The sequence below is a fragment of the Schistocerca cancellata genome, chromosome 8 (assembly GCF_023864275.1).
Source record: "Schistocerca cancellata isolate TAMUIC-IGC-003103 chromosome 8, iqSchCanc2.1, whole genome shotgun sequence".
NCBI lineage: Eukaryota > Metazoa > Arthropoda > Insecta > Orthoptera > Acrididae > Schistocerca > Schistocerca cancellata.
The window spans coordinates 161,486,768-161,510,952 of record NC_064633.1 but is presented as its reverse complement, the minus strand read 5'-3'; the positions used below and the strand labels follow the sequence as shown (position 1 = coordinate 161,510,952).

Here is a 24,185-nt window from a genome sequence, read left to right as displayed (position 1 = left end):
CATTTGCAACCATTTATGGACATCATGTTCGCAAACAATGATATAATTTTTATGGATGAGGATCTCCCGGTCACCGGGCCATAACTGTTAGAGATTGGTTTGAAGAACAATTGGAGCGAAAGATTTGGCCACCCAGATGGATCGACATGGGGCATAATCGAGACGTCAGTTCGTGTACACAACCTTGCACCGTAACAGTCTCGTAATAATGGACGGACGTAGAGGCAGCATTCCTCAATATTTCTGCATGGCACTTGCAACGACTTGTTAATTCCATGCCACGTCGAGTTGCTGCAGAACGCCGAGAAAAAGGATAACTGACGCCATATTAGGAGGTATCCCATGAGTTTTGTTACCTCAGTGTAGCGTATTCCAGTAAACACTTGGCCCCTCTGCACGACTTTCCTAATACGAATCATAAGGGCGCTATTGCCTCGCATGTTCCTAAATTTCTAAGGAACTGACTTGCTCTATCTTTAGGTCGTCCTCTGCCAGCAGTTCTATCATTATGTAAGTAGTTCTCAACAGAATTTACAACTATGGCTCATTAAACTGATACTCTGGTAATATTTACGTCTGTCAGCAACTTTTTTCATTGATGCTGTCATTATTCTACTCTTCTTTAAGTCTGAGATTATATAGCAATCCTCACACGTCCTGCACACCAGCTTGAATAGTTCTTTCATTGATGGTACTTCCAACTATCTTAATAATTCCAAGGGAATACCGTGCAGCCAATGAACATCTCTGAAAAATTTGTGTTTGTTTTTGCACAATGCCAGGAGCTCCGTTAGAGTCCAATCTTCCGTCAGCATGTAGAAACAAAATGGTTCAAATGGCTCTGAGCACAATGGGGCTTAACTTCTGAGGTCATCAGTCCCCTAGAACTTAGAACTGCTTTAACCTAACTAACCTAAGGACATCACACACATCCATGCCCGAGGCGGGATTCGATCCTGCGACCGTAGCGGTCGCGCGGTTCATGACTGTAGCGCCTAGAACCGCTCGGCCACCTCGGCCGGCAATATAAAATGAAATCATAGATTAGAATCTCAAACCATACTGTGAATGGTTAAAGTGAAATGAACTAAAAATCATCTTCTTGTCTAAAACACGTTATTGTTCCAGAGAACTTCGCCAACTCTCAAAATCTTTTACACCTCTGATGTGTAGCCACATGTGGACAAATAGTGGGTCTCATGAAGCAGCACTGTTTAGCCGTCACAAAATAAAGCCTCAAAAATCAGTAAATAAAACTATTCTTGTACTGTTGTTCCGAATCGCATATACCAACTGCCCTCTGCTGCAACAACGACTCGCCGTCTATCGGGTATTTGATTTTTCTCTTCTTTTTCGGGCCTCCTTACAACTGAGTAGGTTATCTAAACAATTTTCAGGCCGATTCCGTAGTTTCCTGAACATGGTCAAGGTGACACTTTGTTTGAAATTTCGTTATCTTACTTCTTCCAATTATGTAGCACTGTTTGAAGTTAGGCTATAATCCACTGCTTCCCTTAAAATCACTGTAATTTATGTTGCGTGCAATTTGATATGCATAACTTATTAGGTCACTATGATTCACATCCTGCAAATTACATTGAGCTTCCTCCAAACGAGCAAATATAAATTTTTGTAACAAATGGTTCAAATGGCTCTGAGCACTATGCGACTTAACTTCCGAGATCATCAGTCGCCTAGAACTTAGAACTAATGAAACCTAACTAACCTAAGGACATCACACACATCCATGCCCGAGGCAGGATTCGAACCTGCGACCGTAGCGGTCGCTCGGTTCCAGACTGTAGCGCCTAGAACTGCATTTTTGTAACAAGTGGGCCCTGTCCTCCCTTGAATATTCATGTTTTTCTTACGCACTACATGTCATATTGCTGCGGACTTAATCCAGATCTGTTCATAATTTTTTTTTTTTTACTATGTTCAGATTATCTTTCCTGTACGTAATTATGTTTAGCACCCGCTCCTTCAACAACGATTGTCCTTTACTACGTTTCATTGGAGACGGGATTTATGGTCCCCTGTCCGACAAGGATGATGAACTACACAGCTCGTCAACTGTTTCAATATCACTTTTACTTCTTAAACACGTATCATCATCGTTGTACTCGTCACGTACATTGTCCGCATGTCGATTACGATTTCCTCTCTTTCCGAAATGGAATGTCCCACACCTCTAGCTCCACCTATCATCCCGCATTCAAAGTCTGTTAATTCCCGTAGTGCAGCCACAATCATGTCGAAAACCTTTTCACGCAATTCATCTGAGTACAAATGACAGTTTCGTCAACGCACTGTCCTTTATTAAGAAAACAGTTGCTGACAGGTGTGAAAATTGCCGAACTATCGGCTTAATAAGTCATGATTGCAAAATAGTAACACGAATTCTTTGCAGAAGGACGGAAGAACTAGTAGAAGCCGACTTCGGGGAACATAAGTTCGGGTTTCGGGAAAATGTAACCACACGTGAAGCGTTACTGGACTTACTTTAAAGGATACTTTAAGGAAAGGCAAACCTACATTTACAGCATTTGTAGATTTAGCGAAAGCTTTTGACAAAGTTGACTGGAATCTTCTCTTTGAATTTATAAAGTATCAGGGGTAAAATACAGGGAGTGAATGGATTTACAACTTGTACACAAACCATAGCGGTTATAACAGTCGAGGAACACGAAAGGGAAGTAGGGAATAAGAAGGGAATGAGGCAGGGTTGCCGCCTATCACCGGTGTTGTTAAATCAGTACACTGAGCAAGCAGTACAAGCAAGCAAACAAAAATTTAGAATAGGAATTAAAGTTCATGAAGAAGAAATAAAATCTTTAAGGTTTGTTGGTGACACTGAAATTCTGTCGGAAACACTAAAGGATTTGGAAGAGCACTTAAACGGTATGGACAGTGTCTTGAAAGGAGGACACAAGAATAACATCAACAAAAGCAAGACAATCATAATGGGATGTAGTCAAATTAAATCCTGTGATGTTGAAGGAATTAGATTAGGAAATGAGACACTTAAAGTAGAAGACGAGTTTTGCTGTTTCAACAAAATTTGGAGCAAAATAACTGATGATTGCCGACTTAGAGATTATGTGAAATGTAGACTGGCAGTGGCAAGAAAAGCGTTACTGAAGCAGAGAAATTTTTTAACATCGAATACAATGTTGAGAACTCTTGCCTGAAGGTATTTGTCTGGAGTTTAGCCATGTCTGGAAGTGAAACGTGGACGATAAACAGTTTAGACAAGAAGAAAATGGAATCTTTTGAAATGTGGTGCTACAGAGGAATGCTGAAGATTAGATGGGCAGGTCACGTAAGTAATGAGGAGATACTGAATAGAATTGATGAAAAAAGAAAGTTGCAGCTAACCTAACTAGAAGAAGGTCTCGGTTTATGAGACACATTATGAGACATCAATGGATCTCGGATTTAGTATTGGAGGGAAGTGTGGGTGGAAGATGGGGGAGGGGTAAAAATCGTAGAAAGAGACCAAGAGATGAATGCAGTAAGCACATTCAGAAGAATGTAGGTTGGAGTAGTTATTTGGAGATGAAGAGGCTTGCACGAAATAGTGTAGCATGGAGAGCTGCACCGAGTCAATCTTCAGACTGAAGACCACAATAACAATGTGATACTACCACTGTCCACGTATGTACACATCGCTATCCCATGACCTTTGTCTCCTCAGTGTATACTACACTGTACGAACGTAAGCAGAAGAGAGCAGGCTCTGTGATTGCTATATACTGAACCAGTTGAAATAGCAGTTTATATTTTAAACGGTTATTATTGGGTGAAGATGGGTACATTCAGACGAAAGTCTATCGTCAGGAAGCAAATCACTTGCTGCTAATGGCTATTTCAAGTTGTGAATATCGACAATGAAGCAATGACGCCACCATTACAATACAAACACAAAATCGTTGAATAGTGATACTTGCTCTTACCATTTCCCTTGTGATCCCGTTTCGCAGCAAAACCATCACAAAACTTTTCATAAATATTCTGCTCTCATCTTAACCTTATCTGGTACTCCTTGTGATATATGTCCCATATTTCACAATATTTCTTCACCTTTTCAATAAGCAATCAACGACCAAACCGGCAGCTTCCATGGCAGGCCGACGGCAACTGTTGCTATGATTACGAACAAGTGTATACTGCCAAGGGCCCCGCTACCAGAGGGAAGTGATCAGATGTTTCTCTTTCAATAAAAATGATTTGAAAGTCGGTGTTACGAAGGTTTTTAACAGGGTCTGAACTGGAATTTTTTATGAGTACTTAAAACCGCCGTTCTCTATAATCCTGGTTTGCCCTCGCCACAACGAAGTATCTTAGGGGAACTCTTGTGTACCGCTCGATTCTCGCACTAAGACAACTTCTTCTCGGGGGAAATGGTTGTGAAGCAGCAGTGACTGGCGAATACAATTCTCTCGCGTGTCTTCGTGATGAGTTCACAGCTCTTCGCAGTTGTATCGTGTGTGGCTCCATTGTATCAAATCAGTACGCATACGACAGCAAGCACTAACTAATGCGTCGTACGAGTTAAACTGAGAATATTCTTTGTACTCGGAATTTCGGGGAACGTTATCAGGTTCGCATGGATAAAGCCAGTCGGAGGATATATATACCTCACCTGAGAATGTCCTCACAGTGAGTATTGAAAACAAAGGACATGCTCCGCTTTCGTATGAATAAAAGCAGAGAAGTGTCTCACAAATAGAGAACATTTGCAGTTTTTTGAAGCGACCTCTGTAGCATACTTCGAGCTGAGTAACTTCTGTTATAGTTACGTGTTAGCCAGTCTTTTCCCTGAAAATGTCAGAATTTATGTTGCTCCAAAGGCAAAATAATTGGCCAAGTGCGACTAAGACTCGCGCACTGAGGCTTCGGTGCCAACTTATTTATCTATCTATATGTAGATCATCAATCCTAGGAATCGAGAAGCTAAATGATTGTTGGCTGTTTCCGATGTAGATACTGGCAAGATATCGGTCCAGGGAATTACTAGACCGTATCAAACAAAATCTCTACAATAGTTCCCCAGACTCAGCACTTTTAAAATTATTCCCAAAAAATTTGGCACTCGAAAGTATTCGTACTTTTTATGCTGAGGAAGGAGACAGTGGCATTGGGAAAGAGATGCAACAGTAATAAATACTGGAAGCTAGAAGACAGTGGTTGTGGTACGAAGGAGACAATGGCAATGTGAGAGAAAGAGAGGCACTCAGTGACAGAACAGTGCTAGGAAAAGAGTGAAGGAGACAGTGCCAGTGAGAGAGGAATAAAGGAGAAAGTGGAAGTGGGTGAGAGCCAGTGATAGAAAGATAGTGACAATATCGAGAAAGAGCAGCAATGGAAAGGAATGGATCAGATAGTAGCAGGAAGAGAGAGCAACAGGTCACAGTGACAGTGGGACGGAACTGTAGTGGTAGGACAGAAAGAAGGAGACCGTGGCTGTGAGACTGAAGACAGTGACGGATAGACACAAAGAGATAATGACAATATGTTAGGCGAAATTAATGAGTGAAAGAACGACTTATAGCGATGGAATAGTTGTAAGCGAATTAGAGTAAGGGGAGCTTGTGGGAGTGAGATGTAAGTTACACATTAGAAAGAGCGCGAATATGTTCACATACAAAAATTTTTGGAAAAATTTTTAGTGGTACCGAGGAAGATAGAATGAGGCAGCTGGTATCCCACTTTTCAGTCAAAGTCTATTAAACAGGAGCATATTCGCCTTTTTTGTGCTCGAATAGAGAAACATTTTTCTGCTGGTCTATCTTACTAAGCACCTGTCTCTATCCTGGGGCAAGGGACCCAATCCCAGTGGCAGATAGCTTATCTAACGGCTTCCAGGAACAGCAAAAATTTGTTTTCATTGTTTCTGTAGGCACTAGCATTGGTTCCGAAAACAATGATCGTATGAAAGTTAAGTCGCTCTGTTAGTGCACAGCACCCAGAAATCAGTAGATGCAGGGGCCCAGATAAATGCTGCGTTCCTTGACCTCCATAAGGCATTCGATAAAGGTCCGAGCATCACCTAGTGAGCAAAATGCGAGAATACAAAATATTAGACCAACTGTGTGATTCGATTTAAGAGTTTCTAGCAAACGGAACTCAGCATGTCACTCTGAAAGGAGAGAAGTCTACAGACGTAAGGGAGTGCTATGCAGGGTGGGACAAATAAAAGTGGACTGGACGAGTGGTTACGATTGGACGTGAGTGTATGAACGTAACCACACCCCACGAGCGTACACCACGTGTATGCCCGCCACGCGGTCTACATGGGTTCAGAGCATAGTTCAGGTTGTGTCAGTGCGAGTGGAGCAGGCAAAGCGAAGGAGGGTACTCACAGTGGAGCAGCGGGTGCTTCTGTGTAAAGCTACGTGACAACAAAGTAGTGGAAACGGTGTTCATTTGTTCGCTGAGAAGTTTAAGGGTGTCAGAGAGCCAAAAAAGTGTCTCATGCAAGGCTTACTCCGAAAATGGCGTCAGAGAGGATCCGTTTTGAACAAGTCAAAAAACATGGTGAAATGTATCCGCACACCAGAAAATGTGTCTCAGGTTTACCAGAAAGTACTTCAGAGACCTACCAAATCAATCCGATACCCGTCGCTAGAGATAGGCATATCACTTCGATCATGTGGACGAATATTCCACCTGGAGCTGTTCTCCTGGTAACGTTTATTTTCCCCGCCCTGTTACAACACCCTCATTGGCATTGTAGCGAGAAGAAAGTACTTCTCTGGGCGGTATCACTAATGTGGTGTCTTGCTGCTTCGGTTAAGTCCCTCATAGCACAGTAGTAGCGCTCAGTACTCAGGTTCCATCTAAGTGGTGATCCTGCTGAAGTGGAGTGTTTAGGGATGCCAGTTGTTAATTGTCAACAACGTTTGTACTACACTTGTTTTAATACAGAAATTGCTTTGTCACACACGTCACAGAATCAGTATTCGCAACATGGCGGCTCTGGATTACGCCGTTGTATTCGACCCTTTACACACATTAACACAGTTTTCTGACTTTACATTATGATAGACACAGCCCACGACATGTGGCGTTCTTATGACTAATAACTTCACTTTATATCTTGTTTAACATGTGAAATATGCACTTGCGACCGTTCTTTTAGAGCCGCCCTGGTTACTCGACCGTGCGTTTCGCGTGGCTCCTCGTGACTAACTCACCCTGTCTTCCCGAAGGACAAGAGAGACCACGCCACCTTTCACCCTCAGCCAATAAGGACACTTCTCTCGTTCCCTATATATATCCAAACTTGCGGCCAATCGGCGTTCAGATCGCTGTTGCTAATCAGCATTGGCGGCCGAAGACTTCCGGCATAAGAAGTCAGCCTCATTCTGCCAACGGCCTTGTCAAAGAGGGCGAAGGAGCGGATAGAGGTTCAGGGCACTCTCTTGTCCTAGGGGTGGGAAATTGCCCCTAAAGGCGGAAGAATCAGCAATGATCAACGACATGAGGATGCAGAAGGCAATGGAAACCACTGCATTAAAGACACGTAAAGTGTATCCACAGGACATGTGGCCTGTAATTGAAGAAGTGTCATGACGATCTCTCCATTGGCAAAAGATTCCGGAATAGTCCCCCATTCGGATCTCCGGGAGGGGACTGCCAAGGGGGAGGTTACCATGAGAAAAATATTGAATAATCTACGAAAGGATAACGTTCTACGAGTCGGGTCGTGGAATGTCAGAAGCTTGAACGTGGTAGGGAAACTAGAAAATCTGAAAAGGGAAATGCAAAGGCTCAATCTAGATATAGTAGGGGTCAGTGAAGTGAAGTGGAAGATAGACAAGGATTTCTGGTCAGATGAGTATCGGGTAATATCAACAGCAGCAGAAAATGGTATAACAGGTGTAGGCTTCGTTATGAATAGGAAGGTAGGGCAGAGGGTGTGGTACTGTGAACAGTTCAGTGACCCGCTTGTTCTAATCAGAATCGACAGCAGACCAACACCGACAACGATAGTTCAGGTATACATGCCGACGTCGCAAACTGAAGATGAACAGATAGAGAAAGTGTATGAGGATACTGAAAGGGTAATGCAGTATGTAAAGGGGGACGAAAATCTAATAGTCATGGGCGACTGGAATGCAGTTGTAGGGGAAGGAGTAGAAGAAAAGGTTACAGGAGAATATGGGCTTGGGACAAGGAATGAAAGAGGACAAAGAGTAATTGAGTTCTGTAACAAGTTTCAGCTAGTAATAGCGAATACCCTGTTCAAGAATCACAAGAGGAGGAGGTATACCTGGAAAAGGCCGGGAGATACGGGAAGATTTCAATTAGATTACATCATGGTCAGACAGAGATTCCGAAATCAGATACTGGATTGTAAGGCGTACCCAGGAGCAGATATAGACACAGAACACAATATAGTAGTGATGAAGAGTAGGCTGAAGTTCAAGACATTAGTTAGGAAGAATCAATACGCAAAGAAGTGGGATACGGAAGTACTAAGGAATGACGAGATACGTTTGAAGTTCTCTAATGCTATAGATACAGCAATAAGGAGTAGCGCAGTAGGCAGTGCAGTTGAAGAGGAATGGACATCTCTAAAAAGGGCCATCACAGAAGTTGGGAAGGAAAACATAGGTACAAAGAAGGTAGCTGCGAAGAAACCATGGGTAACAGAAGAAATACTTCAGTTGATTGATGAAAGGAGGAAGTACAAACATGTTCCGGGAAAATCAGGAATACAGAAATACAAGCCGCTGAGGAATGAAATAAATAGGAAGTGCAGGGAAGCTAAGACGAAATGGCTGCAGGAAAAATGTGAAGACATCGAAAAAGATATGATTGTCGGAAGGACAGACTCAGCATACAAGAAAGTCAAAACAACCTTTGGTGACATTAAAAGCAACGGTGGTAACATTAAGAGTGCAACGGGAATTCCACTGTTAAATGCAGAGCAGAGAGCAGATAGGTGGAAAGAATACATTGAAAGCCTCTATGAGGGTGAAGATTTGTCTGATGTGATAGAAGAAGAAGCAGGAGTCGATTTAGAAGAGATAGAGGATCCAGTATTAGAATCGGATTTGGAGGACTTACGGTCAAATAAGGCAGAAGGGAGAGATAACATTCCATCAGAATTTCTAAAATCATTGGGGGAAGTGGCAACAAAACGACTATTCACGTTGGTGTGTAGAATATATGAGTGTGGCGATATACCATCTGACTTTCGGAAAAGCATCATCCACACAATTCCGAAGACGGCAAGAGCTGACAAGTGCGAGAACTATCGCACAATCAGCTTAACAGCTCATGCATCGAAGCTGCTTACAAGAATAATATACAGAAGAATGGAAAAGAAAACTGAAAATGCGCTAGGTGACGATCAGTTTGGCTTTAGGAAAAGTAAAGTGACGAGAGAGGCAATTCTGACGTTACGGTTAATAATGGAAGCAAGGCTAAAGAAAAATCAAGACACTTTCATAGGATTTATCGACCTGGAAAAAGCGTTCGACAATATAAAATGATGCAAGCTGTTCGAGATTCTGAAAAAAGTAGGGGTAAGCTATAGGGAGAGACGGGTCATATACAATATGTACAACAACCAAGAGGGAATAATAAGAGTGGACGATCAAGAACGAAGTGCCCGTATTAAGAAGAGTGTAAGAGAAGGCTGTAGCCTTTTACCCCTACTCTTCAATCTGTACATCGAGGAAGCAATGATGGAAATAAAAGAAATGTTCAGGAGTGGAATTAAAATACAAGGTGAAAGGATATCAATGATACGATTCGCTGATGACATTGCTATCCTGAGTGAAAGTGCAGAAGAATACAATGATCTGCTGAACGGAATGAACAGTCTAATGAGTACACAGTATGGTTTGAGAGTAAATCGGAGAAAGACGAAGGTAATGAGAAGTAGTAGAAATGAGAACAGCGAGAAACTTAACATCAGGATTGATGGTCACGAAGTCAATGAAGTTAAGGAATTCTGCTGCCTAGGCAGTAAAATAACCAATGACGGAGCAAGGAGGACATCAAAAGCAGACTCGCTATGGCAAAAAAGGCATTTCTGGCAAAGAGAAGTCTACTAATATCAAATACCGGCCTTAATTTGAGGAAGAAATTTCTGAGGATGTACGTCTGGAGTACAGCATTGTATGATAGTGAAACATGGACTGTGGCAAAACCGGAACAGAAGAGAATCGAAGCATTTGAGATGTGATGCTATAGACAAATGTTGAAAATTAGGTGGACTGATAAGGTAAGGAATGAGGAGGTTCTACGCAGAATCGGAGAGGAAAGGAATATGTGGAAAACACTGATAAGGAGAAGGGACAGGTTGATAGGACATCTGCTAAGACATGAGGGAATGACTTCCATGGTACTAGAGGGAGCTGTAGAGGGCAAAAACTGTAGAGGAAGACAGAGATTGGAATACGTCAAGCAAATAATTGAGGACGTAGGTTGCAAGTGCTACTCTGAGATGAAGAGGTTAGCCCAGGAAAGGAATTCGTGGCGGGCCGCATCAAACCAGTCAGTAGATTGATGACCAAAAAAAAAGGCGGATCTGACGTCACCTTTGCGGACATTGTGACGGAAGTTTGTCTCGGAACACCGTCTCAGATTGTAGGATCCTACTCCCGAATAGTCGGATCTTGTCCCTACTAAGGTTGCACAACATTGCCTCCTATGATTTCATCATTAATGTTCCTTGCTGACGCTTAATTGTTAAATGTACATGTAGCCTGGCGGCTGCTGAGCATTACCGATCGCATAAATGTGGGTAATACTTGGCTTAAACACGTGAAGGGAATGCATGTATGCATTACACTGTAGAACCACCATTTTTCACAATACGTACATAAATGACCTAATAAATAACGTCGGAAGTTCCACAAGGTTTTTCGCGGATGACGCTGTTGTATACAGAGACGTCGTGATGCTAAGAAATTGTACTAAAGTTCTGGAAGGCCTGGAGAGGATCGACGCTTTGTGCAGAGAGAGGCAATTGTCTCTCAACACGAGCAAATCTAAAATTTTACGAAAACATGCGCACAAAGACCGGTTACTGCAGAATTATACAATTGCAGTTGCTTCCATAAAATACCTAGTAACACTTGTAGGGAAAGTTTTGATGTGGAACGACCACGTAAAACTAATCACGAATAATGCAAAGGTCAGACATTGGAAGAAACCTCAGAAATTCCAGTCCGTCAACAAAGAATATAGCTTACAAAACACTCGTTGGATGAATACTTGAATATCGCTCATCATTCATCTGTACCGGACAGGACTGATAGAGGAAAGAGAAAAACATCAAAAGAAGAGCAGCGCGTTTAGTTGAGATGCTGAGCCAACTGCTGTCGCAGACAACGCAAAAGAGACGTTCTGCATCACGGTGTGGTCTACTGTTTAATTTCCGTGGGAGTACGTTCGTAGAAGAGTCAGCTAGTACATTGCTATCCCCCACGTACATCTCGCGCAGATATCATGAAGATAAACTCAGAGAAAAATTCGTGTCCACACGGAGGCATAACAGCAACGGTTCTTCCCGCGAACCATTTGCGAATGGAATAGATAAAGGTGGGAGTGACACTGGCACACAAAGTAACCTCCGCCACACACCGTAAGGTGGCTTGCGGATTATAGATGGAGATGTACATTTGGATTTCATATAAGCAGTGGTCGGATTTTTAAATCTAAAATGTTGTCATAATCTAAAGATTAAGAGGCTATAATCTTAGGTGAAAAGATAAAAACAGTAAGATCATTATTACAGTTACAAACTGTGTATACACCGTGAGGCAGCGTAATTCACGGCGAGCAAAATATCCAGACTGTATTCATCCAGTATTTATGGATGAGAACATTTAGCGAGGTCCTACAAACTTCAGACATTATTTCAAAGATTATCGAAACATTTTCCCGCTGAAACCTAACCCCCCCCCTCTCCACACACACACACACACACACACACACACACACAATAAATAAATGGAAAAGTTTATCACATAGTACATTTTCGCTATTCAAGTTCAGGACCAGGCATAATCTTTTGATTTATTACTGCTTTGCTACTGCTTCTAGTTGCTACACATTTCAGGCAATATTCATGTAAACCGCTGAATGTACCACAACATTGTAGCATTGTATGACACATGGTTCAGGACACGTGATGTCACAAACACTGAGTTGCATGAAAAATTAGTTGTTATTTAAAGGGGAGGGCAATTTGTCGAGACGATACTCACTGAGTTTTGGTTTTGACTTTTCATTAGTGTGTGGGTGAATAATTCAAAACTAATATAACTAACATACACTGACGGGAAAAACATCGCAACACCAAGAAGAAGGTGGTAGGCATGTTTCTACATCTAAAAAAGATGTCTATTCAAATTGCACACCAGTCCAGCAAAAGTGGAACTATTAGCGCCACTATGAAGTCACTAATCAGGTTTTTCTTTTTTAAAAAAAAATACGCGGTGCAACAGTAACGAGCGTTAATTATCTTTGATACTCGACCCAATGAGTTGATGTCAGTCAACAATTCCTTTAAGGCGACAGAGATGCCATCGTGTAATAGGACTACGAGAAGCTGTATGTTCCTTCTGCGATATTGCAGAAAGACTTGGCAGTAATGTAGCCACTGTACATGACTGCTGGCAGCGGAGGTGACGAGAAGTACGGTCGCAAGAAGACCGGGCTACGGACGGCCACGTGGCACTACCGAGAAGGGAGACATCGTGTTTGGCGTACGGCTCTGGCGCATCGTACTGGAACTGCAGCTGCATTCTGAGCAGCAGTTGACAACATAGTGACACAGTGAACTGTTAAAAATCGGCTACTTCAAGAACAGCTCCCATCCCGATGCTCCGTAGCGTGTGCATTCCACTGATACCGAAACCACCGCCATTTGCGAGTTGGATGGCAGGGTGGAGGTCCGTTGTGTTTTCCGATGTCAGCTGGTTCTGTCAGTGATGGCCTTGTGTTGGCTAGAAGGAGGCCAATTGAGGGCGTGCAACCAATCCGTCTGCGTGCCAGACACACTGAATCTACACCTAGAGTTATGGTCTGGGATGCTATTTCGTACGACAACAGGATCAATCTCGTGGCTACCCAACACACCCTGACAAACTTTGTACGTAAGTCTAGTGATTCGGTCTGCTCTGCTGCCATTCGTGAATAGCAGAGGAGGTTTCCCAACAGGATAACACTCGTCTACATACAGATGTCCTAACCTAACATGCTCCACACAGTGTCGACATGTTTCCTTGCCCTGCTCGATCTCCAGATGTGTCTCCATTCGAGGGCATATTGGACATGATCGGATGACAACTCCAGCATCATCCACAACCAGCACTCACCGACTCTGTGTTGAGTGCAACAGGCAACAGGCATGGAACTACATCCCACAAACTGATATCTGGCACCTGTATAACACCATGCAAACACACGTTTCCATCTTGCATGCAACATTCTGGCAGTTACACCGATGTCTGACATTTGCAATGGCTTATCTTGCCCTTACAGTAAACTGTTACCTTGAAAAGTTAATCACTTAAATATGTTACCTAGACAAATGTACCGGGTGATCAAAAAGTCAGTATAAATTTGAAAACTTAATAAACCACGGAATAATGTAGATAGAGAGGTAAAAATTGACACACATGCTTGGAATGACATGGGGTTTTATTAGAACCAAAAAACAACAAAGTTCACAAAATGTCCGACGGATGGCGCTGGACAGCATAACGTCAGTGACTGCGCATGACAATCGTGTATAAAAGGAGCTGTAATGAGAGAGAGAATCAGATGCGCCAGCAGTCGCAGCATGTTGACGTTACCTGAAAAGGCGCTTTTAGTGAAGCTGTATTATCAGAATGGGGAATGTGCTAGTTCAGCGTTACGATCCTATCGCCATAGGAAGGGGATTCGAACGGGTAAAGGTCCGTTGACAAATGCAGCTGTGGCGAGGATGATTTCGAAGTTCGAAGCCACGGGTTGTTTAGACGATAGACCCCGTAGTGGCCGACCGAGCACAAGGCGTGATGCTGCTGAGACAGTTCAGAAAGAAATGGAGACTGTAGCGGGTTCGTCTATGCACGGGGAAGTCAGCGCTCGTGCAGTCGCACGTCGCACCGGCATTCCGTACACTACTGTTTAGTTGGCACTTAGGCGCACCCTCCGATGCTATCCGTACAAAATCCATCGGCATCATGAACTGTTACCTGGCGATTTAGTGAAGCGGAGGGCATTTGCGGTGTGGGCGTTTCAAAAGATGGCGAAAGATGACGATTGGTTGAGTAACGTGTTGTGGACCGACGAAGCTCATTTCACGCTCTGAGGGTCTGACAAATCCTAGAACTGTCGTGGAATCTCCATTGCACGACGAGAAAGTCACAGTATGGGTTGGATTTACCACATCTACCGTTATCGGGCCTTTTTTCTTTGAGAAAATGCGTGATTCTGGTTTTGTAACTGCTACCGTGACGGGTGAGAGGTACGCTGATATGTTACAGAATCGCATCATCCCCAGCCTGGCTGATAAACACCTGCTGGAAAGTACGATGCTTATGCAGGTTGACGCTCCACGTCATATTGCTAGACGCGTGAAAGATCTCTTGTGCGCGTCGTTTAGTGATGATCGTGTGCTCAGTCGCCACTTTCGTCATGCTTGGCCTCCCAGGTCCCCAGTATGATTATTGGCTTTGGGGTTGCCTGAAGTCGCAAGTGTATCGTGATCAACCGACATTTCTAGGGATGCTGAAAGACAACATCCGACGCCAGTGCCTCACGATAACTCTGGACATGCTTTACAGTGATGTTCGCAACATTATTCCTCGACTACAGCTATTGTTGAGGAATGATGGTAGACATATTCAGCATTTCCTGTGAAGAACATCATCTTTGCTTTTTCTTACTTTGTTATGCTAATTACTGCTATTCTGATCAGATGAAGAACCATCTGTCGGACATTTTTTTGAACTTTTGTATTTTTTTGGTTCTAATAAAACCACATGTCATTCCAAGCATGTGTACCTCTCTATCTACATTACTCCGTGATTAATTCCGTTTTCAAATTTATACTGACTTTTTGGTCACCCGGTATAGTATTCCCGAAGGTTCATTATTCTACATTAATTATTTTTTGGTGTTGTGACTTTTTCCGTCAATGTAATTATGGTTCTGAGTCTTAAAGGTTTTACATGCTTAGGGTCAGTTACTTGACACATTAACTACTTTGTAGAGTTTTAAGCTATTTTGTACACTCTTCTTTAAAGGATCGTGGGGGGAATTACTGGTTTAACACTGAACCGCACAAGAAAATTACGCTGCAAGCTCGCGATAATAAATCTCTCGCGTGCATCGAGCCTTAAAAACACAGCACTTCCTCTGCAAACTCACCCAAGCAGGAGCGTGGTCCCAATCCGAAAGGTGTGAACGCTTGCATCGAGGTGCGGTCCTTGTTGTCTGGTGAGAAACGTTCAGGGTCAAAGACGTCCGGCTCCGGGAAGTAGCGAGGGTCGCGGTGCAGGCCGAAGATGGAGACGACCACTGTGGTGCCGGGCTGCAACGTCACGGAGCGACCGGCAGCTGTCGTCAGTGGGTAGGCCGCCGTGCACGTCTTCTCCAGGTGCCCTCCAGGAGGGAACAGCCGCAGCGTCTCTGCACACGCGCGGGCATGGGTCTTTCTGTGACGTCACACTCAGTGGTTCCCGAGCTTATCTTCACAGAGCACATTTCAAATTATAGGTAATGACAGAAAGTGCGGGCGGAGGGGCGGAGGGGATGATATCTCAGGGAACTTCGTGAAGTTTCCATTCGTGTTCAGCTGGTATTCACTAGAGTTCGTTCGCGTTCGAATGGCATTCGCTAGTAGTCGTTCGTATTACACTGGCTATCGGTCTTTTAGAGAACAATCAAAGGAGCTATACGTGGTCTCCACTTCACCGCTAGCACTGCAGAAGGATTGCATCTGCTCCCATGTCTGCTTCTATTGTTGACATGAATTACGTGAGTGATGGACTGGCGTGAAGAGAATGTCATGTTACTGATAGAAGACAATACAGCACATGGACAAAAATATCGAAACAGCGCGATAAATGCGTGCTTCAACATAAGTGCTGATACTAGCCAAGCTTGCAGGTTCCCTGTTGTATTTGACCAACCGTGGAATGTCCTCGATACGTTGCAAGTATCAGCCGTGGCCAGAACAGTGTTCTGTGTAGTACTGAGTCGGATCTAAGTGACTTAGAACGTGGGATAATTGTTGATGCTTGCATGGTGGCTGCTTCCGTAACCAAGGTAGCTGAAGTTTTTGAGTTCTAGTGGCACCATATCGAAGTTTATACCATATACAGGAAGACGGAATAACATTATCTGCTAAGTCACAACGCAAAGGAAAGTATGTGTTCAGTGACTGTGTCAGGAGGTACTTGACGAGGATTGTAACGAAAAATGAGTGTGACAGGTGAAAAAGTCCCTGCAGAAGTTAATGTCGCGTTCGCCATTCTATCGTACCAAAACAATACGAAGAGAGCTCCATAAACTGCGAACTGCAGGGCGAGTTGGAATTCCGAACTACTTATCAGTGATGCAAGTGCCCGTAACAGGAAAACGTGCTGTCGAAGCCATAAAACCTGGACTATGCAGCAAAGGAAGAAAGTTATTTGCTCGGATGAATCTTCTTTCACATTAACTCTGTCTGAGTTTGTGTCCGAAAAATGAAACATGGCGAGGGTTCGGTGCTGATTTGGGTATTCATTTCACGGTATTCCATGGGCCCCATGTTTGATCTACAAGTTCGAAAATATTATGTGACAATTTTGGCTGGTCACGTCCATATGGTGGTACAGTGTTTATTCCTCAATGATGGTGCTGTATTGCAACACAATAGGGCCCCTATTCAATAAGCTCGCATCCTTCAGGACTGGGTTAGTGAGCACGACGGTGGATTTTCTCATCTGCCCTGGCCATCACAGTCACAAGACCTGTAAATTATTGAGAATTTGTGATCTGCTTTGGAGAGAAGTGTGCTTGATCGCTGTCCACTTCCATTATCGTTACCTATACTTCCCGCTACTGTTCAGGAAGCTTGGTTTAAAATGCCCTTGAGAATCATACTATACAAGCATTTGTCCTCTCCGAGACGAATTGAAGCTGTTTTGAATGCCAACGTATTACACATGGTATTTCCATATTTTTGTCCGCTCCCTGTACGTATAATAGATGCTTCTGGCATCCAAGAGATCAACAGCAGAAATGTCGAAGGAAAAGGTATATCAAAGAATATTTACTATTATGCTGATTAAAATTAAAACTGTACGAATAAACAAATCATTCGCATTGCTTGGTTAGTTTAGGTTAGGTTAGATTTTTTATGACAAATAAAAATGTTTTACATGGGATCAGGATACGAAACAAACAATTGCGTGATTTTATTATAGAAGTTAATTTGTAGTGAGTTGCGTATTAACTTGAAGGCTTCAACAGACTCTTACCTGTGCAGTCTCCATCACAGGTTATGAGTACCTTATGTATATGTTGTATTAAGCAACCCGCCAGTGATTTTTATGCTGTGTTCAAATATTGTAGGAAATCGGAAAAACATGACAATGAAAGTTGATTTAGCCAAAGGAGATAAGAAATATAAATTAGACTAATAAAAGATGAGAAGATGGACTTTCAAAGATAAAACAAAAGAAACAACCAATGAACACTATTTGTTTGTTATACCAAACTATAGTTACGTAATTTTTGTGTCAAAATTTTTCATAAATGATTTATAGGTGTAAGTCATACAATTACCCGCCAGGTTAGCCAAGGGCGCTAATGCGATGCTTTCTGGACCCAGGTAGGCGCGCTGGCCCCAGATCGAATCCGCCCGGCGGATTAACGATAGCCGGTGTGCAGGCCAGCCTTGATGGGATCTTTAGGCGGTTTTCCACATGCCAGTAGGTGAATACTGGGCTGGTCCCACGTCCCGCCTCAGTTACACGACTCGCAGACATTTGAAAACATTTGCACTATTCCATATGTTACACTAGACACAGACAGCTGGGGGACGCTACTTCCGTCCCAGGGGTATGAGGTGGCGAAAAGGGCATCTGTCCACCCTCTGACACTAACACCATCGCATCCATAGTAACAGACAGGGCCGACCCCGCGTTGAAGTGGGACGAAGGCCCAAGAAAATGATGATGATGAGGTGTAAGTCATACAATTGCACTGAAATGTTCGCTGTATCCCACGTACAGAGTGTCCCAGGAGGGGGGCTCAGTATTCACCGATGTGATAGGAACGATCATTCGAAGCAAAAATACTCGTGCAAACATGGGCTCTGAAATGTATACGTTAAGAGCTATGAGCACTTGTTAACAAGTGCTCATTGGTCTTAAAATATGCACGTCATCCCACGTTTGCTGAACATTTTCTTCTTGTTTTGGTTAGTACTACCACCTCTCTAAATGTGGAAATCAAAGAGTTTGCAGTAGGATAGATGTGTTTCACCGTACTGAAGATTAATATGTACTCCTAGTTCCGAAGGTATGCATTTGACAGTCATGTTTACTCGACTTTTTTCTCTTCGATTGATAATTCCCGTGATATCCCTGAATATTGACAGTTCCTCTTGGGATACTCTGTATACCAGAACTTCTCTATGGGGACCGGAGGAGAGGGGGGGGGGGGGGGGGGATTGTGGTTCTACTGCCAATACAAATTAAAGCTTCCACAACATTTGCATCGCTAATTCAAAGAACTTTTAGTAAAAAACGATATTTAAATAATTATGGAGGCTTCCTGTAATTGAGAATATCTCTTCAAAATGGTTTATTATCTCGAATAATCGCAAAATTTCAAATGAAAATTACTACGCATGACAATCACTGGTTATATTCAGATCGAAAAAGGGAGGAGAAATTCAGCCACAAGCACAGTGAGAACGTGTTTTTCTCAGTATGCTTCTAAGTCAACCACTGCTTTTATGACCGTAAGATGGCTAATAACAGTCGAAAGTGGAAATATACTTTTGAAACTTCATATGATTTTGCGAGATGATAAACCAATATAAAAGAATGAAAGCAGTTCATCACTGCGGATACAAAGTTAAGAGAAACTGTGTCGTTCAAGCCTCTGAAAGCTTGTCAAGTTTCTCGACAAATATGGGATAGTGCAGCAGAATTTGAGGGGATGATGCTGCATAGTAGAAGAAGAAGATTTGTCAACAAGCACCAATCGTCTTTAATAGGTTGCTGGTTGTCCTTTCAGACAATTGCTGTGTGTTGAAGTTTTTGGTATAACCTTAGACGTTTATATTAATAGAAACTAAATATTCGTTTCCAACCATTAGTTCCTTACGTCAAGGTAACCAGTTTGGAATACTCTACGGTTTGTGTACTTCTGACTCTCTAGGTTCGGACTGCCCTGTATCATAAAGCTACGTGTACTTTGCGAAGACAAAAGTGGTATGCGTAGAAGCAGGTAAGGCAGGCGCTGACCTGAGATGACCATGTCCAGGTAAGTGGCCTCTTGGATGACGTCGTAGCCGAGCTGTCCTCCGTGCTTGCTGAGAGCTTCCCGCAGCTCCTGCCGCAGCCGCTGCTGCACGTCTGGGTGGAGCGCCAACTCGTACAGCACGAACGACATGGCCGTGGAGCTGGTGTGCACGCCGTCCGTCATGAAAGTCGTTACCTGCGCCGCGATGTCCACGTCCGTGAAAACTGCAATGGCAGGACTGTGTGAGTTACGTGACACATTAGTTTTCCAACAGACAAAGTATGAAACGGTAGAATGAAGTCAACGCCTGCTTTGATCTGAAATTTCTTTATGTGTACGGGTTGTTCGAAATTAATGGGGCAAGACGACACAGTTGACAGTTCAAGACACTAGGAGCAAATTGTACTTCGTAAACATGGTAAACGAACGGTCTATGAAATAATCGCTAATTTGTGGCCATCGGTCTTCATTCTATGTAAAACTGTCCTCGTTAGGAAAATACCGATAGTTTAAAAGAGTAACTGCGTGGTAGTCGATATAAATACTGTTGCTACTAATGAAAGTGCAAGGCAGTTCTACTAGTAGTTTAGTATATTACAGTTACATGTTGCAATCACAGGACTCTCGCACCTGTTAAGGAAGGCGATAAGCGACGCTGAAGGATGTGTCGGTCCTGCAGTTGCATGCAATACCGTATCCTGAATGAGTTTCGAATTATTTCGATTTCTTTTCTATTTCTTGACCAACGTTTACAGCTGTCTAGTCGAATATTTCGTCGTGTTCTCTCATAGTCGCAGCAAAATTTGCCGACTTTCTGTCAGGTTATATGACACATCTTGACGCTGCTCGAATGGAGTATCCTTAAGTAATCCTGGTCGATGAGGCAGCTGCGCTTCTGCCGAAATATACAGTAATTTTTTCACATCTCTACGATTTTCGTAGTTAGGAAGAGCTGAAAGGTAACTGTATGAAGATGGTAACTGTTCTTTCGGACATGTCCGAAAGCACAGATACCATCGGTGACCATGCGGCTCTCTTTGAATCAAATGATAATTAAATCAAGAGCCTAAGCTGTTGACAGGTGTTGATATACATCAACGGGGACAGTTGAAAGCATGTGCCCCGACCGGGACTCGAACCCGGGATCTGCTACTTACATGGCCACCGAGGGCACAGAGGATAGTGCGACTGCAGGGATTTATCCCTTGCACGCTTCCCGTGAGACTCACATTCCCAACTTAAATCTCCACAAACTACATTCGTAGTGCCCCTGCCCATTACAGTCATTACTCACGGCAGACAATCTTACCGAGTCCCGTGCTGGATACACAGGCATTACCCGAACTCTTACAGGCTGGATACACACGCACTGCCCGAACTCTTACGGGACTCGGTAAGATTGTCTGCCGTGAGTAATGAGTGTAATGGGCAGGGGCACTACGAATGTAGTGTGTGGACATTTAAGTTGGGAATGTGGGTCTCATGGGGAGCGTGCAAGGGATAAATCCCTTCAGTCGCACTATCCTCTGTCCCCTCGGTGGCTCAGATAGATGGAGCGTCTGCCGTATAATCAGGACATCCCGGGTTCCAGTCCCGGTCGGTGCACATATTTTTAACTGTCCCCGTTGATTATATCAACGCCTGTCGACAGCTTAGGCTCTTGATTTAATTATCATTTCATTGAAAGGTAACTGTCGTATTTGCCGTGTCGAGTTTCAAGAAGTCTTGGCCATGAACTCGAATGTAATTGCGAACTTGATAAATGTACTCAGCCTCTGTAGTATCGATACAGTTATATTCTTTGTCTGTTCTTGAGAGCACACTTGTTGGTCAGAGAGGTTTCTTTTGAAGAGAGTAGCAAAGTTGAGTGTGTAAGACTGGCTATGTACTCGGTTTGAAAAGGATGGAAGCTGGTCTGCCGTGTAGTGGAGGCAGCCTTATTTAAGAAGAATTTTGTACTAACATATTTTGAGTAAAGAAAACGAGGTTATATCAGTAGAAGAATGTTAAAACGGGAAATTTCAGGGTAATATTTGTAAGTGTGTAATTTCGACTGTTGGAACATTGCGTACGGCTGAAGTTTACTACAGAAATATTATAATGCAGTATATGGTTTTATATAATTTGTCTTATAATTGAAACAAGTGTCAAGGAATGTAATCGTGCACAGGAAAATTATTAAGAAATATGTTGCTAACTTATCTAGTTGTGAGAACTTCATGAAAATGTGTGTAGCTGTTCTGGCTTAATGAAGCGTAGTTTAACTTGGAGTCTTCTTCTCATTTATGAGTCGTTTAGTTTAGTTTCTCATTTTTTCTTTCTTTACGTTTATGAACGTGTTCTGTAAGCTCGCATTGCACATCGCGAGTTGTGTGTTCTAGAATCATTTTTATAGAGAGTGATAAGATACCGTCTTGCATTGCACATCGCAAGTACGGTAAATGAAATTAGATTTTTGATAGTTTCATCATTATGTTAATAGTAACAGGATGCAGAATACACGAGCGTTCCGTGCGCACAGGTAAGGCAACAAATTGAACCATCATCACAATTCATGTCCACTGTAAGGTGCAATAATTGTTGAAGTGTATTTGTAAAATTATCGTTTCAGAGGTTTTAAGTCAGTTAAAGATTTCAGAAATATGGTATCTTGTGAGTTTTCAAGCAGTTTTATTTGAAAGGTAGGTGCTTTAAGTGTTATGTTCATTTGCTGTGTAATTAAATGAACAGTTCTGGTAGAGTCATTGTTTGCAAGATCACAGATAAAGATTAACAGTGTTCAGGAACAACATTTTAATCTGAGTAACTTGTTTTGCAGTCAGATAGCGTACGCAAATTTCGTCGAAAACGAATTACTCTCTCACGTACAAGTTGTTTGATGTACTGGCTAGTCTGGATTTCCCATTGTGTAGCATGAGCATCACATACGTGCCGTCAAATTTTAATTTTAACACAGTTTTGTCGTCCGGCACTGAGATTTACGTATTTCGATATCAAAATAAGTTTCATGCCAATTTTTCAAATACCAACGAGAAACTTGCAAACACGACTTTAGAAGTTTTACAGTATGCTTTCAGAGTATATAAACAACGTAGTCAGTTGTCTCACAAATGGTTTCTCTGTGGGCCTGTGTCTGTTTGACCATTGAAATTCACTCATCCTGTAAGTGCCTTTCGTCAGTTTAGCTCTTTACATGATTTTCAAGTCAACACAGTACATTATCTGATAAAACGTACGCGGAGACCCTCACGTAATACGGAACTGACGACTAAATGTCACTAGAAGCTCACTCGCCAGTATAAAAGGAGCCGGGGAGTATCGTGTTGTCAACAGAGAAGCAGTGACATATTTTTGTATTCAGTGCTAAGCGACGCTTGAGGCGGTGTAAAGAGCGAATCCACTGATAGAAAATGACTGATAACGAGTGATTTGGAGTAATGAATCAAGCTCCAACCTGGGGCAATCCGACGAAGGGTTTATGTTTGCTGAATGCCTGGAGAAAGTTACCTGCCATCGTGTGTAGTGCAAGCAATAAAGTACAGAACAGACTGTCTTACAGTTTTGGGGTGTTTTACGCGGTAAACCTGTAGTCCCCTTATTGTGCATAAGAAAACGGTAAATTCGGAAGGACAAGAAAATATTTAATTGCACCATGTGCTGCATGTAGTACAGGGCCAGTTCGGAGACAATAATTGTTTGTATCAACATGACAATGCACCCTTTCACATAGCACCATTTGTGAGGCAATGGATTGTGGACAATAATATTCCTGAAATTGCCCCCCCCCTGCCAAGAGCCCCGACGTAGACACATCCTGTGTTGCGATGCAGGGGTCGCTCGCCTGGCAGACCTGCAATCCTTCTCATACCTGTGGCATGCGAGCTGCCTAACATTAAAGGCGTCAGAGCAAGCAACGTGTGTGCCGCTAACGGTCGTCGCTCCTGCGACCTGTTTGCTTCCGTGGCCCACGTGGTCGTGAACAGTTCCTCTTGTATCTCTGTGGGGCCTGGGTACTAAGGGTGCAGCAATTCCACTCCAAGCCAGACTCTCGTTGAGGTCTGGAGAGATCTCTTCGCTGTGCTTGACGCCATGCCGCTCGCCAGCCACCGCTGACCGAGGAAGCCGCTAATGTCTGTCGCCATCGTCACCAGGACTTGGCTTAAGCATTAGGAACGAGCATGACTTGGGAAGCAGACGTCAGCTTTATCTTCGTACATTGTTCTTCTAGCAACTGAATTTTACGTTGTACCTTGCTCTGCAACCAAGTGAATATCAGACTTCCACTTTCCATCATTAAGGGCTTCAGCCTCAGTTCAGTCATGTGTACATTCAGTGCCAGTCACGAACTTTCACAAACTATTGTAGTGATCAACTTTTCTCCAAAGAGGAGCTTTTGGTTGATGCATTTGTTAATAAAACTGTTTTACATTGTTTGCCTGAGGTGTGTTCTCATTTCACAAGACTTATTATATATAATGTTAACAAACTGTATTTATTAATGCCATACCCAATGTATGCATTAATAATTTGTGCAATGTTCGTTTAAGATTTACCTTAAGTTGTAAAATGACCAATTTTACATACACTCCTGGAAATTGAAATAAGAACACCGTGAATTCATTGTCCCAGGAAGGGGAAACTTTATTGACACATTCCTGGGGTCAGATACATCACATGATCACACTGACAGAACCACAGGCACATAG

General features: G+C 42.9%; 1 protein-coding gene across 3 annotated transcripts in view; it reads right to left on the bottom strand.

Annotated features, from left to right (window-relative positions):
* LOC126094468 (probable cytochrome P450 6a20) overlaps positions 1-24,185 on the bottom strand; it is a 136,499-nt gene that overhangs the window by 12,445 nt on the left and 99,869 nt on the right. For all 3 annotated transcript variants that reach the window (XM_049908857.1, XM_049908858.1, XM_049908856.1), the window contains exons 7-8: positions 19,482-19,703; positions 15,388-15,648 (exon numbers count right to left, since the gene is read on the bottom strand). In XM_049908857.1, coding sequence (XP_049764814.1) covers positions 15,388-15,648; positions 19,482-19,703 — 483 coding nt within the window. The remainder of the gene's footprint in view (positions 1-15,387; positions 15,649-19,481; positions 19,704-24,185) is intronic.